The sequence below is a fragment of the Micrasema longulum genome, unplaced genomic scaffold, assembly GCF_059751315.1.
Source record: "Micrasema longulum isolate JH-2025_06_02 unplaced genomic scaffold, ASM5975131v1 h1tg001339l, whole genome shotgun sequence".
NCBI classification, from domain to species: Eukaryota; Metazoa; Arthropoda; class Insecta; order Trichoptera; family Brachycentridae; genus Micrasema; species Micrasema longulum.
In genome coordinates, this window is record NW_028278525.1 from 264,870 (window position 1) to 286,106 (window position 21,237).

The following is a 21,237-nucleotide window of genomic DNA, read 5'->3' on the forward strand; positions in this document are numbered from 1 at the left end:
CGCACTCCCTTAACTAACCCTAAGCGAAATTCCATTTTAGGGAAACCGCAGCCAGGAATATTTTACTAAATATGTTAACGTGTATTCTTAGAATTTCTCTCTGCAGATAAGACTATCGGAATGCCGGCCGGCGCGCTGCAGATCGACTGTCCCCGAGAATTCGCTAAAATTGCTGTCAGAACCACTCTCTTTACAATTATCGTGGGGTAATTACTACAACTGGGCCCCGATTACAGTGGGAAGTTAACGGAGTTATCTTCGGCTGTCTATAAAGACAAAATTAGTATATTTGCATGAAGATTTAAAGTATCTTCGTCGGTAACCTATAATTTAACACGTTTAGAAGAAAAAATTGTATGCATATTCTGCTTTTAATACAGAACACTTAATTTTACTTTGTAGATGAATTTGAAGGTAAATGTTAATTTGCAATTATAATCAGGGCTCTGGGTAACTTCAAAATGAGCATTTTTGAGTTAACTATTAAAAACACATTATTCCATCCTGCTCCATGAATGCTACAAATAAACACGTCGTGCATTAAAATAATCATAATATTATTTGTATGTTACACGACTTGTCTGTTTGTAGCATTCATGGAGGAAGATGCAAATATGTGTTTCTGGTGGCTAACTCAATGTAGATGGCATAAAAATCTACAGTTTCAGTTTAACAAAACATATAGTATTATCAAAATGCCGGCCGGGATACGGCATGCGTCACTTCGTATGATTTCTATCAAAATTCAATCAGTCACGAAAACTGCCGACCGAACTAGTATGTATGTACTTAACAAAACTCTAAGCGGTATTTTCTCAGAATTTCTCGCTAGATAAGGTTGTCCCTGTGGCGAGTAACGACGGACAAGAAATTAATGCTGATTATCTTTGAGCCGGAAATTCTTTCCAGCAGGTAAAGTCATATCTATTTCAACCGATCTTGAAGTATACCGTTTTGAACTCGTGTTAAGCATTGTGACTATCGTGTTAATCCCTTTAGATCACGTTTCCTGAATCCTATTCAATTTAGGTCAGTACAAACCACGTTCCTTGTGATACAGTATACATATTTGATTCTGTCTAATCTTAATGCAAACAGTCATTATGGATAATGTAAGTACGGGTTTCGGGGCTTATTATACATGCTGAAGTCTAGCTCGGGCTCTACCATGGGTTGAAAGACTAGGCTTAGCATAATTATTACTCGGTACTCTGTGTACGTATGCATATCCACGCATTACTGTGAAGAAATCTTTGTGGTTACGGACGGGAAAACAAATCAAGTCTGCCGCTTTAACGGTAGATTAGATAAGCCAGATTGGCTCTACGGGACGGCCTCCTACTTCCACTCCGCGACTGGTTTCTTTATCATTTTTTTTGTCGAAATAGGGACCGAGCTGTGAATAAATTTAGTTTAAACTCTTGCACAATGCGTACGAACGCGGAGGAATTTTTATCATTCATTTTCTGGCATGGTCTTAGATACGCAAAATCACACTCTCGGATGCCTTTGTATCATTTATGCTCCGTAGAGGAACGTTTTATGTTACGATTAACATTTTAGGGACCGCTTTGCTGATTATCATTTGGGTTTTCCGTTACTTCGGAGATGTTCGTGCCGTTATTCGGCGGCTAATTAACCTACAAATAAATAAAACGCATTACGTAAGCATCGCTGTCGTGTTTGTGTCTGATAAAATCACTAACTCAAATAAATAGTTTTCTACTGTGGAATTATTGCAGGTAACATTTTCCAGTTTTCGATGTGATTGATTTAATTGGGCATAAGTAGTTTTATATACGAGTATAAATAATATAAACGCCACTCCATGCCGTTGATAAAATAAATTTGTATAATTGATTTTGGATGCTGACGGAACAAATCATTCCGGAATATACAATCTCATTAAATTTCTGCAGACTTCTTCTTCTTCCTCTTCCAAACGTCTCCATTCCTTCCTATCACCCGCTTTCATCCACGTTTTACTGGCAATAGAGGCAATGTCGTCGATCCATCTTTTCTGTGGCCTTCCAACACTTCTTTTGTTTGCCCACGGTCTCCACTTTATTATTCTGGGTGTCCACCTGCCATCATTTTGCCTCGCCAAGTGTCCTGCCCACTGCCATTTCAATTTCGCTGCACGATCCATGATATCCACGACTCCGGTTCGGCGCCTCATTTCTTCATTTCTTATTTTGTCTCTTAGACATACACCGAGCATCTGTCTTTCCATGGATCGTTGCGTGCATTTTAATTTCTGGCTAATTTTTTGTGTTATAGACATGGTTTCTAGTCCGTATGTTGTCACCGACAATATGCACGATTCATATACTTGTCTTTTCAAGCATATAGTCACCACGTGCCCCTGCTTTTTCCAAGGTATTATTATTTATAAATAGATATTGTGGAGAAATGTTTTCATACATAAATGTAAAAAACAAGTTTGATAAAAATGCGTTGTTAGAAAAATGCTACGTGTTTGGCCTTGGTTGTTGTGACGTCAAGATTCGTGATATTGTTCTGAACAAAGAACAATTTTTAATGGCCAGGAACAAATAAACATGAATCGTGACGTACTAGGGGCGCGGCCAATGGAATGGCCGTTTAATTTTGCGAGAATTCAAAATTTCAAATTTCAAATTATTTTTTATACTACTAATTATCATCAAATATTCTTATTTTTTACTAAACAGTATTTCATGGACCTTTATTAATTTAAAAGTGTAAAAAAAGGTGATATTTACCTATTGTCAGGATGAAAAGTAAGTAGCTTTTTTTACTTCCCATCTCTCCGGCTATCCTATGCAAAAAATCAAGTCGATCGGTCGCTCGTTGAAACGTGAAGGACACACAAACAAACATGCGCAATTTCGCATTTATAATATTAGTATCGATAGTATAGATATATATTATACGATATCAGAGCGATATGCCATATTTTTTTTTATTAAAACACGCATTTTTTAACATATACATTGTGTATTAGTTTAGGTTTTAGTTTTAAGACTGTAAGTTCATATGACAGATAATATGATGTTTTTTGTTGATATTTCTTGATAAAACTCCATAAATGATTATGATAAAATTATAAATATACTTATCAATGAAACTTCTTGGTTTAGTTTAACTTTTTATTATTTTGACCAGCAAGCGCTTTCGCCTAAATGTGTATTTCCCACTTTGTTGTATTTCGCCATGTGTTCTTTCCCACATTTTAAATAATAAAAGCTTAATCCCAATTTCGGTCCAAAAACTCCCAAAAATGAACTGTTAAGCAAATTAGTTGTAAATATTTATGTTTTCTGTCCATATTTGATACATATTTGATCTTATCTCCAAAATATGTTATGAATAGTATAAAAACTGTTAACTTTGTAAACAATTCACCAGTCTTGAAGATACCTACTTAGGCGAAAGCGCTCGTTTTTTGATAAGTTTATTCATAAATAGTTTCATTGATAAGTTTATTTATAATTTTATCAAAATCGTTCAAATGACGAGGCTTAAAATTTTAAGAAAATTGGCATAATTATATTATAACACGATTTCGACTTCTGTCACATCGGTTATTTAGCCTTTTACCATAGATGATATAAAATTTTTAATGTTTTGGTAGCCCGGTAAGTGTCTATACAGACAACAGACAGAGACCATTAAACTGTAGACAAATGACCCGTGTCTATGGTTTGTTTGTCGTTCGGCTCTTTCATCAGTTTAGAAGTCTAGTCGTTAAACAAAGATATACGATTTACGAAGCTAATACGAAGGCTTAGCCTAAGCGTAACACAGGAGTTACTACTAAGATAATTAAGTATATGAACCAAAAATAATACTAATTTTTTTTCTCTACACAATATTTTGCATATTTGAAAAAAAAAACTTTTTTCACATCCGCTCCTAAGTGGAGCTTGTGGACATCATTATACGCCTTTAAGAGACTCTTTGGCATATTTGGTTTTCCAATGCAACGCCCTATTAAAATTAAAATTAAAATAAATCTATTTTACCAAAATCGATCAAAGCCAACATGAACATGATCACAATACCCGAGAAAATGTAAAAATCGGACTCCCAAAAAAGCGAAGTCAATTGTCGAATTGACTAATCTACACTTTCTGGATATTGGGGCATAAAAACAAAAGTTGCTCTTAGAAGATTTAATAAATGGCAGATTTTGACTTCTAGTGACATGGTTGGGAACATGAAAATAAATTGATTGCAACAGAGATGGGACATCACTTATAGCATTAAGTATTTTGAAAATGCATAAAAGGTTCATCTCAGTTCTACGTCTCCCCAATGAAGACAGATTAAGAGATTGCTCTATTTCAAAATAGGAATAATTACCCCCTTGTATTCCGAGCAACCATGCCACTTTTCTTAGAAAACGGCTTTGGACAGACTCGAAAAGGTCAATATGAGTCCTAAGTCCTAGTTTATCTCAGTTTGACGCGTTTAGACTTGTGACAATGGATGTCTGGACGGGGGGTGAGAAATGTCAATCTTAATATTTCCCTAGGGGGTGGAATCTAGCCATGCCGACAACATTTAGACATACCCGAAATATTTCCGTTCGAATTGTAACTTGTTTGCTATAAAGTTAGTAGCGTTCGCCATTGTGAAAGAGGTGGGAGAATAAAACAGGTAATAGATGTAATTCAGGTGAAAGGAACTAAAAGAGAAATGGAGAGAGAGTACTCTCTAATGAGAGTAAATGCAACAGAATGCTTTGTAACGTCATTAAAAAGTCGGATATTGTATTATATTCTACTTTATAATTTATTCATTCATTTATTCATTTATTTATTCACACTTTTTATCAAAATACAATTCCATGTTCACTTTGCCCAGCTAACAAGGGTACATACCCCGTTCCAAGCTAGGCAATTACATTTCAATATATTATAATAGTTATCAAATTAATATAGAGCACAGACAAACAAAATATAAACTTATTCGGATACACATTTTGATTCATATACATACAGACATACACATATATACACACATATATACACATGTACATACACACACACGTACATACACCCATGCGCATACACATACATACATTCATAAAAACATAGACAATTGATTTATGCGAAACTTCATGGTTGTCATCTATAAATATATATTTTTTTAATTATTCCTTATTTTTTATATTTTATTTTTGACATCCAGTAAGGTTTCTCCAATCCATGGCATGCATCAACTTTTCTGACTCCCTACGACCAATGTCATGAAAGAGCGAGGTCAACACCTTCCGTAACTTGACAACACTCCCGTCTTTCCACGATTCTGGCAAAAGGTTATGGACCTTTTTGCCTACGTAATAGTGTTGTCTCGATGCCAGAACAGTGTTGACCACTTCACTTAGTATCAGATCCCTATTAGAGTATCTTGTATTATGGTTGTGGTTGACGCTTAGGAATATGTCTCTATTTATGTGTGTAACCACTACCGTTCTCAATATATACTGTTGAATAATATTCAGTACTCTGAATTCTTTGAAGAGCAAGTCACTTGGATAACGAAATGTTTTTTTTATTGCTTGTAAGTATATGATAATATTGCATATAAAATCAATTATTGATTTATTTATCACTCTCTCACTTCCCTATCCACACACTGTGGTTCATAGGGCACTGTATTGGTACTAGGGCTTCCATTCGAGAGTTGAGAGAGAGTCTCGAGATATTTCAATTATGAAACTATCTCGATTTTAAACGCTCTCTTCAGGGTAGAAACGTCTCTCGCGTTGCTAACACGTAATTTACATTATAATTTTAAAAATGTAAAGATGACAATATCATATTATATAGTAATGAAAATGACAGCAGAATTTTACAATTTAACATTGCTAGAGGGGGCAAAACTAAGAATCCAAAACAAAAAACACATTCGTCAGGTCAAAACTTCCTAATAAAAAAGCCATTTTTTATTATTATTAATTATATAAAGACAAACGAAATATATCAACAATGTTTGAGTATGTCCAAATGCTTGCAGACTGGCTGGATTTCCTTCCTAGGGAGCTATTTATATTTAAATTTATTTCAACATTTTTGAGAAGGGAATATGGAAGTCTAGGCATTTACAGGGCTTATGACCTGTCATTGGCTGGTTTTATTGGCCACTATACACACTGTGTAACATTCACCATTCTGCCCATGTTTGAACATCCACATTTCCTAAACTCTTTAAACCAGCCAATGACAGGTCATAAGCCCTGTAAATGCCTAGACTTCTATTTTCCCTTCTCAAAAATGTTTTCCCTCTCTGTTGAAATAAATAGAAATATATCAACTTCTCAATACTCGTTACCTAGCTGGGATATAAGGTAATTCAACAAGGATACATACTAGAAAACATACAATTTGATTGTTTGACAAAGTTGATACGATTTCACATGCATTTGTATGTTTAACTATAGAATTACACAAAACAGAAAGAGTTACTTTTGTTGTTTTTTTTTTTTTAATTCTTTAATACAGTATACAGTACAATGAAAAATATTATGTACGTGTGTACTTATTATCTAAGATCTATTCCTTTTTAATACTTTGTAGAAAAAACCTCTACAAAAATAAAATTAAAAACGTTTCAAAACCTTTCAAAACGTTAAGATACATATTTATCTCGCTCATTGAATCCATTATATCTTACGGAGTGCGTGTCTGGGGTCTCACCTTCCAGTCTCATCTGGGTAAAATTTATGATATTCAGGTGAGACTGTTGAGGGCGATTGTACCGGATAGCATAATCTGTGAGGCGAAACATATGGGCGAAGGTGTATATTTTTTAATTCTGTAATGTCCTGCCGGTAAAACAACTTTGTGACTACAAATTGATTGTAGATCACTTTGTTAATCCGGAATATAAAAAAAGAGTTTCCCACACTCACAACACTAGATTAAAAACCAACGGCTCGCTGTCTGTTCCCCGAATTACAAATTATTTCGGAGAGCGAACATTAAATTGCGTTGTTCCAAGATTGTTCAATGATCTCCTACAAACCATCATTAACATGAAAAATCTTCAAATGAAAAAAAAGAACTTAAGAAATATCTTCTAGATACTTTATAGTGCCTGTTTATAAATAAATCTGTAACATACAAATAAAATAAATGTAATATAAACCTGACATAAAAAAAAAATGTGTCCCACCGAAAAGTCTTTAGACTTAGCGGGTAACAAATTCTTTTATGTATTTTTTAATTATAAGATAAACGCTGCTCTGCAGCACTGAGACTGAAATACCTTCCAGGCAATATTCATTCCTAAGAAAATATATTCGAATCGCGTATTTGAGGAAATTGATTAAAATCTTCACTTGTGTAAATTGTGCTATTTGTGTAATAAATTGATTCGATCGTAATCCGAAATCCATCACAAACAACAAAGCGCATTTGATACTAATCTGAAAGGCTCCAATTTCCGCGCGATTCTACCCAAAGCTGGAAAATGTAATTCGCAACGCTGCGTTGATCTATTTCCGACTGTGGTCGAATCTTAGCGGAATGTGCCGTCTGTTTGCTATTTATAGCCCCTATTAAAATTCAACCCCACGATCGACCGACTTTTGCCGCGGTGACAGTCGGTGGTTGGCGCATAATAGCACAGCATAATCCACACCAGCTCAACTAAACTAAAAATACACCAAAAAACATTATAGTTGCATTAATATTTATTTATTAATTTATACTAATAATATTTTCACTTCACAAAAAATACATATTGTGTAGAAATAAACACTTCAAACGAGAAAAAAATTCAGTAGAAAAACGAGAAAAAAAAAGTTTGTAAGTACATATTACAACACAACCCAACAAAATATAAACACTCGTTCAGCAACATAAATTTATTTATTTATTTATATACTTACATACATAAGTTTATTGTACATTTTTTAAAACCTAAGTCCCATTATGTAACTGCTGTAGACGGATTTTTTTATTTTTCTCTTTTCACTCTGCCCCCGTTTCGTCGCTCTTTTCTCCATTTTCTTAACCAATCTGTTCCCAGTCGCCTTGAAAACCATTTCCTATGAGGCAATTTAGACATTGAACTGAATTAAAGATTCTTGGCTGACAAAGAATTTAATTATGCAAAGGAATAAAACTTATTTGAAGCATTTCAAAAAACAAAAAATATTGAATATTGGAGTGTGTGCAAAGTGTCAACTTAGACCAGCTAATATGCCTCAAAAATGTTTAGACTTCTATTATTTTCTCTAAAATGACTGTCATTGTTTTAATATAACCACTCTCTAGGAGATGGAAGGTCCTTGTCTAAGTAAAAACTATTACACCTGATGGTGAGTAATTCCGAATACCCAAAAGTTGTGTTTTCAATATTAATTTATTTACGAACATTAGTTAATTGCACATTATTTGAGACATCCCAACTCCATGGGACTAAAAGTCCTGTGTTGAGATGGGACAAGCAACTATTCGACACAGACACATAAGTATATTACTACAAATATAGGATTAGAAACAAAAAAATAAATTTAAAAAATAATGCATGTATATACATACATATATGGCACATCAATATGATAAACAGTAAACTCAAACATTCGAAAAATCATCAAGGAAAATCCAGTCCTTAACTACTTTCTTAAAAATAGTTTTTGTCCTTGAGAGCTTAATACGCTCTTCCAAAATATTGAACAATCTCGGTGCGATAAATGAGAGATGTCTTTGAGCAAAAGTCCTACGGGTTTTGGGTATGACTTAATTCATGCTCTGGGAAAACCTCGTACGGACATTTTTCTGAGATCTCTCCTTATTGTTCGACCAGAAGTGTGTAAGTGCTTCTTTAAGTACATTTTTCTCATATCCTCCATTGTCAAATTAACTGTTTTGTTTCATTTGTATCAACCGCCTTTGGTAAAAAGCAATATAATGGAAATGCTCCAAAAATATTTAATAATTTATTGCCAAATATAAAAGACTCAAAATGTAAAACAGATTTTAAAATAAAAATAACTGCGCATATAAATAGTGTAGCGAGAGATTTGAGAGAAAAATATATGTAGATCAAAAAACGAAGTACTTTATATAATTGGTACACATATTATTTTTATGTATTTCATTACTTTATATTTGTTTTTTTTTATTATATATTATACTATATTATTTATGTTTAAGTAACATGTATTCTTGGCACATATACCTATAAATACTTTATATTTGTATGATAACGATTTTAAATTTCTTACGTTTGATTAGCTAGGCATTTATAATTAAGTAGTTTTAGTTTTTTTTGTTTTTGTTATATTGGTATATAACTACTTATTTATTTTTATTTATTTACTTAAGTTAGTTAATATTACATTGTATATTAACTAATATATTTACAATTATAACAAATACTTATTAAATATTTCTTACATAACTACATTATTACAATAAACATAACATTTTTTTTTTTAATCCGTAAGTTTTCTTTCATTCTTCATACTTTCAGGCATCTCATCATACTTATGTTCTTAAAGATAAAAAATCTCCATCTTAGAACAGGCTGAGCCATGTTAGATGAAGTATCATATACAGAGAACACTTCGTTTTCATTTTCTATTCATTAGTTTTATTATTAAATATGTATACTAATTTTTTTGCAATAAATTTATAAAATAAAATAAATACCATTCTGTCCATATTTGAACATCTATATCCCTTAAATTATTTGATCTGTTGGTATTTGTGAAGTTAAAGAGCTTGAAACCTTTATTTATTTATTTGACGGACTTATGCAGTCCATTCTAACGATAGTTAATACAATGTCTTATAATAAATACAGGCACTAGTAAAATAAAATACAACTAAATAAAATTAAAGCTAGGACAAAAAAAATAAGAATTACTACCTCAAGACAAGATCTGGTCCATCTTAGTGCTTTTTAAATCTATAAAGACTTACACCAAAAAATTCCAGATCCTGTCTCGAGTTTACAATACGACACAATCGGGGCATTTGTGGTTCTAAGTTTGGTACTAAGTTTAAGAGAAAAATTGTTTTTTTTAAAGTTAAAAATGAGAATCCAAAAAACATATAATATGTATTCACAAAAATATACAAAAACTAGAAAAAAGGTGAAGAGAAATCAAAAAAAAAAATTAAAATATACTATTGGTGCATAACAAATGTAAGTCACCGTTCACTATCTTTAAAATAATTAAAAAGAATTGATTTATATAACTATGCTTTATGTTAAATATATCAGCAACGCCAGAATAGTTATTGCCGAGTACATGAAGTCGATTCAGAATAGCACTATACGCCTGTACCGTTCGCGAATTGTTGCAACTAAACGGAGGTACTTGACGCGTCATTCGGCCAGGTACCTTGAAGTCAATCAGTGCTAATAGATTTGGGCAGTCCATGTAAAGTGACAATCTTAAATAAATTCAATAAATCTATAATTTTTCTTCTCTCAGTTTGTTTTAACAAGTTTCAAGTGTTTTAAAAGAAGTCATTGTTAATAAATTCACATCTAATTCCGAGTTTAAAGTTTAAATATCAATATTTTGAACTCTTTCAAGTGTATATTGGTGTGAACTTTATCGCCAGAGTGCACTGATCGACAATAATTTTGTTACGTAAACTACTATCGCTGATTCTTCTGTAATGTTGCCTGCTAAATCAGAATATGTCGGCCTCGTGGTGTAATGATCGACGCGTTTGCCTACCGTGGAAGAAGTCTCGAGTTCGATTACCGACATAGTTGATGTGAAATATTTGTTTTTTTTTAAAACAAATATTTCACATCAACCATGATGGTAATCGAACCCGAGACCTCTTGGTTTGTTTGATCGTGTTTTGCTAATACAGTTTGATTGTTTCCTAACCCTTATCAAAACGCATCACACTATCACTTTAATATGTCCATATTTAATGCTAAAAGCTACGCAATAGCCAGTATAATTGATGCTTAAGTTGTATTGATAAATATTGAGCTATAGTTTAAAAGATTAAAAATTTAATGTTGTGAATTGGAGCTCTTAAAATGGGAAATATAGAGAGTGATGTAACCAGTGGAGTCAAAAGTCAAGCGGGAACTTCTACACAGCAGTTCTATAATTTTGTGGGCCTAAAAGGTAATAATTTAATAAAATATTTATATCAAATGTCAGCCTCCAAAATGTTTGCCTACCATGTGGGATGGAAATACCATATTAGTGAACTAGTTAAACGTATTGGTTAATGTATATACATATTTATGTAATTTTACAGAAACCCTTAACATTCCACAAGGAAAATCTATATAAATTACTTAAAATTCATACAGGAGACACTATTTACAAAATAAATTCTTTTCTACAAATTTACAACGAAGAAAAAATAATCTAATTTCAAGATGAATGTGTCGCGCTGGTACCAAAATATTATCTAAATTTCTTAATCCACACAAGTCATGGTCAAAATAATAAATTACAACAATCTCCCTATTTAACTTAAAAATATTAAGACCAGTATATCAATATATAAATTCAAAATAAATGTTTAAAAAAAAATTGAACCCGAGTAAAAACAGCATCTATTTTAATTAGTATTACTGTATCTTTTCTTTCTATCTTTTCTTTATATTTCGTATAATTTTAATATTTTTCCCACGTATATTCGAATTACTATAACTTCAAATTACTAAATAAAAAAGCACAAGAGTTTAGGAAACTAGCCGAGCACAAAAGCTGGTATCTTTTTTGGAAAGGTACAGTCTATAACATTGAAAAATTATATAAGTAGATTGTAATAGAAAAACAACATGTATTAGTTATGTAACTGTATTAATTAATATTAAGTCAAATTGTATTGTCAAATTTTACATGTTTCGTGTCTTCTTTTTTATAAACTCGTGAACTATATGCCTGTTCTCCTTATCAAGCAGAAAAATAATTGTATGTTATTAACAATATTTTGAGTTTGTCTAAATTTTTGTAGACAAGGACTGGATACGACTCACCGGGGGGCTGTTATTATTAACATATTACAGCAGAGATGAAGAAATGTAGAAGAACTGTAAAACTTGTAGGTGCCTAGACTTCTTCATTACCTTCTCTAAAGTGTTCTTCATCTCTGTTGTAATATGTGAATCCAGTCCTGGTCTACAAAAATATGGACAAACTTAAAATATTGTTGATTAATCCACCTGGTCCATGAAGAAGTATATAAATTTAAAAAAAAAAAAATTAGGCGTTTTAAGGCGCAATTAGATGAATCTCACCCGCATAAATAATAGTTTCAGCTCTTTAACTTCACAAACATCGACAGATGAAAGAATTGAAGGAATATAGATGTTCAAATTTGGGTAGAATGGTGAATGTTTCACAGTGTGTAAAGTGGCCACTTAAACCAGCCAATGACAGGTCATAAGCCCTGTAGATGCCTAGACATCATATAACCTTCTCTTAAATGGTCTTTATACAACAACAACAACAAACCATCACGCCGTTTTCCCGTAGGGGTAGGCAGAGAAGATAGGACGCCATATTACTCTATCTTTGCATACATACCTCGCTTCGTCTACATTCATACATCTTCTCATGCACGCACGCCGATTATTCCTACTTTTGACATGCCCATCTTCAAGTATTTAATGGACTTGATAGTGCCATGTCTTTTTCGGTCTTGTTCGTTTTCTGCATCCATCAACATTCGCATCGTAGATCCTTTTAGCCGTTCTTTCGTCCATTCGCTCTGCATGTCCAAACCAACGCAGCATCCCTTTCTCGATTCTGTCGATAATAGCTTACTTTATCTCTGTTGTAATATGTTTATGTATGGTATTGTTCGAATTTTATTTAAACATATGTTTTATTTGATTTGAACCCCTCAATTATTTTATGAATGGAAATTGAAACATCACATTTCATTTGTTGTTTTACTGTTGGAAGACCAATGTATCAATTTACTTATTGTGATATTTTTGTTTTGTTGCAGGTAAGCGATTAACATCTTTGTGTGGTGCATTTTGTGGAAGAAACTTTATCTATGGTAAGTATTAAGTCTTGAATATCAACGACTACCTATATTTATAGTCAAGTGTTTGATCTAGCTCGCGAATCAAATTAGCTTAATTAATGTTTTCTTTAAAGAAAGCCAAGATTCTAGACGTAAGTCATGCCTGGAAAGGAATTCGAGGAAAATATTTTGGTCGTTGCCAAAATGCATTTAGATATATTGCATTTAACAGCTTTTAATTATTAATTAAAACAAATGACGTCTCAAAAATATCCGTGAATGCATGTTTATTTATTTATTTATTTTATTAGGTAAACAAACAGTATGTTCACAAATATTGCCAATTTCTTTGTATATTAGAGTAAGAAACTCATGCACACACCAAAAAAATTGTTTACACTTAATACAATAATTTAAATTATGTTCAATATAATAAATGTAAAAGAAACGAAATGAAAAAATATTTATATTATAATAATGTTAAATGTCTGCTTCTCTCAAAATTTGAATAATTTTTGACCTAAATATACATACATTGTCACAAAAAAATGTTGAAGGATTGTGAATATTTGCATTCAACAACAGTGTTTTTTGATCCCATATCAAATCAACACAGGGTATAAACCTGACCACCTCAGAATTTGACGAATAAAAAAGTGGCAAGCCTTACTAGAGAGCGTCCGTAAAATAAAGAATTGGCAATGAATATTATTTTGCCATTGTTTAAATTAAAAGATGATCCTAATAACTATTGGTAAAACGTATTACAAAAGACGGTTAAGTGGTTGACGTAACAAAAATGATCAAGATAGTTATGCAGAAAGCAGCTAGCCATTGAAAAGCGAAACGAAGATAATAGCACTTTTGAATGTAGGAATTTTGAATTTTCGTGTGAAGGTTGTCCTCATCGAGATTAAGAAACTGCCTTTTTTTTCAAATATCTCAAACGGTTTCAAAATTACGGATATCTAAATTTCCCTTAAATCAGCCTAAAAACGTAACGGACATATTTTGAAATCACCATAACTTTTCTCCTAATTAAGCTAGAGAGATAAAAGTAGTGTCATTTGACTCGGTTTTAAATGTTCTTTTAATGTGTAACACAAAATACTTTGTAATAATTTATTTTAAGTCAAATTCAAGATTAAGATTTTCTCAAGAAAAGCATGGTTGAAAAAAAAATCCCATAAATAGTTTATACTTTTGGTAAGTGCTTCTTAAAATTTCAAAGTGGGAGGCTGATGGGTTAATAGTAAAATAATAATTTTAAAAATTGAGTAGATTGACACCATTCCTATCTCTAGCTTAATTAGAAGGAAAACTATGATGATTTCAAAATGTGTCCGTTACGTTTTTTTTAAATGATTTTGGGAAGAATTTAATAGCCGTAATTTTGAAATCGTTTGAGATATTTGAAAAAATAATGGCAGTATCTTTATCTCGATGAGGACAACCTTCATACAAAAAATAAAAATTCCTTCATTAAAAATTCCTTCATTTGAAAGTGCTACTATCTCAGTTTCGCTTTTCTATGGCTAGCTGCTTTCTGCATAACTACGTTTAAATGCAAGTCAGAATTCACCTATTAAAACGGCTTCTGCGGACAATATGGATCTATTTTTCTGTACATATCGGTAGCTAAGCAGCTATCTGCTTTGTATTCATTAACTTCTAACTTATATTTACAGACTGCATTACGTAATGGGTTAAACGGCCCGTAAAGTAACGCAGACTACAATTTGTCAAACAAATATGCATTCATCGGACGTGACGTTGAATTCTCGAAAACGTAATTACCTACGTCTGCAAAGCCAATCCGAACAATGCGCCACTGTGTTTTAAATTTGGAAGCCGCGACAAAGGAAGGTGTATTTGAATGTCGAATCCGTTTGAATTTAGAGCGTGCAATGCACCCTGTCCGCACCCCCCCTCTCGGCGCACCCCTGCGACCCCTGCATTTGGATGTTCCTGTGGTCCATTTTAGGGCGGGTGACCCATTTCGTGTCCTTTTGCCCTGTTTTACCCGATTCAGGTCAGAACATGCCCCAATAGCAGCTTACAAAACACTAAAACTATGCAACAATGAAATTTTGACTTGTACTTCATTAATTTAATTTATTAACTATTTTCTTGTTAATGCATCCTGTAGGATACCTATGATCTCGTGAACTAAAACACTGGTAAAACAGCATTCAGTTAAAACTGCTTTACCATATTGTTCATTCTTAACTGGCCTTAATTACATAAAAAAAACTTTTATTTTATCGGTTAGTTGGAAGAAATCGCCATTTGACAATTAGCCCGCAAATGTGCAATTTATATTATATACAAAAGGTCGAATGAATAAAATAAATATTATTACAATTCATGGTACCCAATTATTCAATTTCCGGATTCAACTAAATAAATTTGTAGGAAATTGGTTACTTTCCCTTATCGAAAAAAATAATTGTATGAAACAAAATACACCTTTAATTTTTTTATTCTTTATTTGGATAACCAACAGGTACATTTGTCATATATAAAAATATAAAAAAACAACAAAAAAGCCAATTAAAGGTTCTCACAAGTAGCACCACAGTAAGTAAAAATGAATTCTATATAATTTATCTATTACTATTACTTAGGCCGTAATCAACAATAAATAAAGCATATAATCAACAATTTTGCGTCACTAATAGTGTAAGTTTGACCTTGCTAATGACACTTTTGAAAAAAGCCGTCTAAAAAATGTTTCTCTGTCTAACATGAAAAATAAGATTCATACTTTTAAAAATAAATTATTGTGAGGTAAAACGTTACAAAGTTTATTTACCCGGAGAGTTATTTTAGTGTTGTGCCCTTGGAATATATACAATATAATTCAGTGTTAGAAAATACAGTTTGAATAGAAAACTCATTTGAACACGACCCACTAAAAAAAGATTCAACGGGAAGATGTCAAAAGGAATGAAAATTATTTTAAAATTCATATTTGAAGCACTAACTTTGTGGTTATTTATTATAATGAAAATAAAAATATTTATATTTTTAACCATTTTATCAAAAATATTTTTTAATTTCCTTATAAAACGAAACGCGTCGCATTGTATACTCTTGTAGGTATAGCCATACTAATATTAATAACGTTTATCCCAAGCTTTAAAATTTTTCCTTCTTTTGTAAAACACGCACTATCCTGGATTGTAACTAAAGATATTAACTCCTTTTTTCCATGAGATATTTTGTTGCCCTTTTAAGAAATATTTTTATCTAAAACATTTAAGTTTGTAAGTGAAAATTCTTGATGGAAGTTCATTGTAATTTATTATACAAATAAAACACGAGTGATACTTTAATCCACAAATTTGGAATATCCAGTGACCGGTTTCATCGCTTTCGCGACATCTTCGAGACTGGTATCTTTATTAAAAAGTTAAATGTATTTATACAGAACAGAGGTAAGGATACATAATTCAAAGTTATATGTAAGTTAATTAAATAAAGTTATTTTTATCTTAAGGATCATTATCAACAAATTTTCTATGGGTTAACTAATGCGCCATAACACTCTATCTTGGCATACAGACCTCGCTTCCTCTACATTCATACATCTTCTCATGCACGCACGCCGATTATTCCTACTTTTGACTTATTAACCATAAATGAATTACAAAAATATAATCATAAAATACAAATCAAAATATTAGTCTTGTTGTTTTTTTTACGTTAGTCGAGCACGAGTCAAAATATGCACCCGAGTACAACCGAACATAAATTGACATAACCTGATTGCAGGTTGAGACTGAGCCGATGTTTCGGCCAGTTTTTGACCAAAACCGAAATCGCGCCCGAAACTCGTTTTATCATTTTAAAACTTCGGTCGGTCACTGCAAATTATGAATACATTTTTTTAATGTAAAAATCGCGATCTGATTTTTAAACGATGCATTTTTTCACGTTTTTCACAACGCGTAATATATACGCACGCCTGCATATCCTTCAAAAATTATTAGCCTTGGTGGCTAAATGTGCATTGTACATTATTCAATAATAATAATGTCTCATTAACTTCAATTGATAGTGGTTTAATCGGCGTAATGGGTGTCATCCACGTGTGACGTGTGACCCCCGCCCTCGGTCGCAAATCGACGGTTTCAGCACGCAATGATCTATCGTTTATTTAAAAATATAGATCGACAAATAAAAATGAGTAATATTGATTTATTTACGCCGTAAAAAAATCTTTTACAAAATTGTATTAGAAAAAATATTATCACAATGGTGAACAAAATACAATGTATGAAAACATACAATCTTTAAAAGAAATAAAAAATATTATCATCCCCCTTTCAGCATCCAGCGGTGCATAGGGCACTGCATTGGTAAACCATATGCAGCGTAGTTTGATCATATATTACATGAAGGTACATTGACGAGTCTTATACATCAGGTGCCAGGCCAGGAACAATGAAATATTGCAGTTCAAAAAACTTTTGATAATCAATATTTCATATCCTCCCAAGAATGGTAAGCGAACGCGCCAACCACTACACAACGAGGTGAATTTATCTGCACTAAAATTTATTTTATAGGATTTTTACCTGAGAGCAGACATTGAGTCGAAAACACTCGTCCAAATCCAAACTCAGCCCTTTCTAAGGCGTAGTTTTTTTTTGTAAATTAATTACATTTTTTCAGTTAAGTTTAAGGATCATTCCATGTAAAGTGAATTAAATTTTTATTTATCACCATTATTCAATAATAACATAATTAAATATTTTTAAATAATTATTTCCTAAATAAGCTTATATTTTAAACTAGTATTTACACTTCCTTTAATGATATATCTATTTACATCATCTTACAGTAAACATAACATTTCTTTTTGAATTCATTCAAATCCTTTTCATTCATACATTCGGGCATCTCTTCATTCATTTTTAAACCTTTTAAACTGGCTATATTGAAAGGTCGTTTGATTATTGGTCAAGGGAACATTATTTTTCAAGCTTTCCTAATGTGAAATATTTCCATACTTTTAACCCTTCATTATTTGTATGTAAGATTTCATCACATGTATTTTCATTAAACTCGTGATTAAAATTGATTGGGTGATTCGCGAATTCGGAGAAATTATTATTTTGAAGACACCATATATATTCTTTAATACGAATATCAAAATTTCTTGATGTTCTTCCAACGTAAATATATTTTACTATTGTATGAATTCTGATGACATAGTTACAACTCAAAGTTGGTCTAATTCTGGAATCAAATGTTCCACCAGTCACAACGGAACGCCCCATAAACTAAAAATAATAGGATTTATAGATTATAGATGCGACATTTTATTTCTAAACCTTCATAGTGCGGTGCATCCCTCCGCACCGCGTGTACTGTGTGGCAACACAAAATGGCGGACGCTAATAGGTTACGAAACGCACAGAAGTCATTCCAATTGATAACTAGGTTATAATGCCGGCCGGCCTAGCGTTAGCTCGCCTAGTAGGTCACAACCAACTGCTATATATTCTACGTTTTACACTCATGCTAGAAGACGATTCGTTATGAATATCGTAATATAAAAATATGTGACGGTGACTTCTGACTTCTGACCAATGCCCGTTACAAAAGTTTTACTCAAATGTATTAAATGCAAATTTATGCCCTATACAAGTGGTAGGCAAATCGCGGCTCAGCGCATGTTTTTTGTTCAAATTGTTTAGTCTACGGGTTCTATAGAAGAAATTCTTGGGCTATTGCTTTTTAAATTATTGAGGATATTGTAAATACTGTAATCGAATGCACGGAGAAGCATCATATTAAACTTGATAAAATTATTTCAATTTCAACATAATATAATGCTAAAAGTATGACCGAAGTGAAAAAGATTTTTTTTCCTATTTTCGAAGAAAAAACTACCTAATCACAAGATACTTATTTAACATTGCATCATTCATGAAGAGGCGAAAATGTTCAAATGTTATGGATTTGGTGATCAAGATTGTCGCACACACAATTGTCGTTAAAACTCCTTTACATCGCTAATTTAAATAATCTTAACTCAATAACAGAGAGTAAATACGGAGATCTTCACTGCATAATAAGGTTCGTTGGCTTTGAAGAGGAAACAGTTTAAAACGAAAAGAAATTTGGCTCTCAAAAGAAATCCTTATCGTCGTAATGCTGATATTTGGCTCTTTTGAAAAGTGAGTTTGGCGACCACTGCCCTTTATTGCCCCTAGAATTTTTATTTAAAACAAGGGTATTAACCTTTTACGGGGATTTGCGGTAAAAGAGCGATTTGATAAACAAGTATTTGATTTCGGTTTTTCTGTCACTATCTCGGAGATGTCTCCCCGATACTGTACAAAAGACAACAGTGGTAATATGTTATTATCTACTAAATTTATTTTATGAATTAATGCTTCAAAAATTGAAGTAATAAGTGATGCAAACCATTCATGTAACATCTTAGTAAATGGACAACTCATTGGATAGTTATATATACCTAGGACACGAAACACAGCTCGGGAAAGATAATCAAGAGGTAGAAATAGTAAGAAGGCGAGGTTTAGCATGGGCTGCCTTTGGTAAGCTCTCATATATTCTAAAATCTCCGAAGTATTCACATTACTTAAAGAAGAAACTTTTTGATGCTTGTGTTCTCCCTGTACTGACATATGGCTGTGAAACTTTTGTGTTAACGAAATAAAATTTACACAAATTATCAGTGACACGGAAAGCCATCGAAAGGAGAATGCTGGGTATTTCGTTGAGAGACAAATATGGATTAGAGCGAGAACAAAGGTCACCGATGCGGTCCGTAGGGCTGCCAACCAGAAATGGAGCTTTGCTGGTCATATAGCCAGAATCACAGACTCTACATGGACCAAAAAAGTCCTGGAATGGCGACCCAGAACGGGTAGAAGAAATGTCGGCAGGCGTCAGACAAGGTTGTCTGATGGCATAAGACGAGTGGCAGGAAGTGGTTGGATGCGGTTGGCTCAGGATAGGGAGATATGGAGACTAAAGAGGGAGGCCTATGTTCACCATTGGACAAGAGACGGCTGATAATGATGATATTTGTGTTATACCCATTACAAAAAGCAATTGTTTTGAACTTAATAATTTGGAAATTCTTGAAATAAAAATCCGTAAAACAAAATTTTAATATTATAATTAATCAATTGAACGTAAGTCAAAATCTAACCCTACCTTAAACACAATTACCCCCCCCCCTTCCCTAACCGCACAATACACGCAATGAGGAAGTTCAGTGTTTTAAAAAATATATTATTTGTGAAAATACTATTCATTTCGTTATCATCATTCCCTTTCCGCATAGGGCATTGCATTGATACACCAATCACAGTGTATCTCGATCATTTTTGTTACATAAAGGTAAGATGATCACTCTTCTAGTGTAAAACACCGTTTAAAATAAACATTTCGTGTCAAATATGTTGTGAATTGGTTTATCTACTGTATATTATTTCAAGTGTTATGTATTTATTGTACAGTATAAGAACTTCGTGCCGTTTAAATTAATAAATGTCAATTAACGTCAGAAAATGGTATTTCTTGCATTTTTATTATTAAATTAAAAAATATATTATAATTTGTGGTTCCTTCTTTCATATTTTTCTTGCTCATTCTGTTTAAACGTTCCTTTTTTTACGTTGTTCGCGCAATTAAGGATATATGCGTAGTTAATTATTAAATTTTGTGCAATGCAATATGCTCAATAAAACTTACATTGCCTTTAGTATAAAATATGCTAAAGAGTCGTTTTGTATAAACAGTTATATATTTTTTTACACAATTCATTAAATTATTGGATTCCGGATCTTCTCCAAGTATGTGAGTAAGCTTAATCACGTTGAATGCATCCGCGATTTCTTTTTACATAAATTATCAAATATACTGACTTTTATTAATTAGAAAGTTTGTGAAATGTTCATCCAATTTCCATTTAGCCTCGAAAATATATTTTTTGTTAATGAAAATGTATGTATTATAAAGTGGTTAATTTAGTTTTTCTTTTCTTATTTTCATGTTCATGTCATACCATATGCTATTAACTTTTAATAATTAAAAAAGGAATGGCCCACGCTCAGACATTGAAGTCTTTGTGGGCATTTTTTCCAATTCATTTTATAGCTTAATTTTAAGATGTATTTTTCTAAAGTGTATTTTTGTAATTATATCTCTTTGTTATTAATATGTGTATGGAAAAATAAACAAATATAAAAAAAAATTCACATACTATTAGTTTTTTTAAAGTTTA

General features: G+C 32.3%; 1 protein-coding gene across 2 annotated transcripts in view; it reads left to right on the forward strand.

Annotated features, from left to right (window-relative positions):
* Glut4EF (Glucose transporter 4 enhancer factor) overlaps positions 1 to 21,237 on the forward strand; it is a 233,170-nt gene that overhangs the window by 58,368 nt on the left and 153,565 nt on the right. The window contains exon 2 of one of the 2 annotated variants that reach the window (XM_088235154.1): positions 12,945 to 13,426. The exons of the other annotated variant lie outside the window; for it this stretch is intronic. Coding sequence (XP_088091280.1) covers positions 12,945 to 12,956 — 12 coding nt within the window. The 3' untranslated portion in view covers positions 12,957 to 13,426. Of the gene's footprint in view, positions 1 to 12,944; positions 13,427 to 21,237 lie in introns of those variants that run through there. 2 annotated transcript variants of the gene reach the window in all.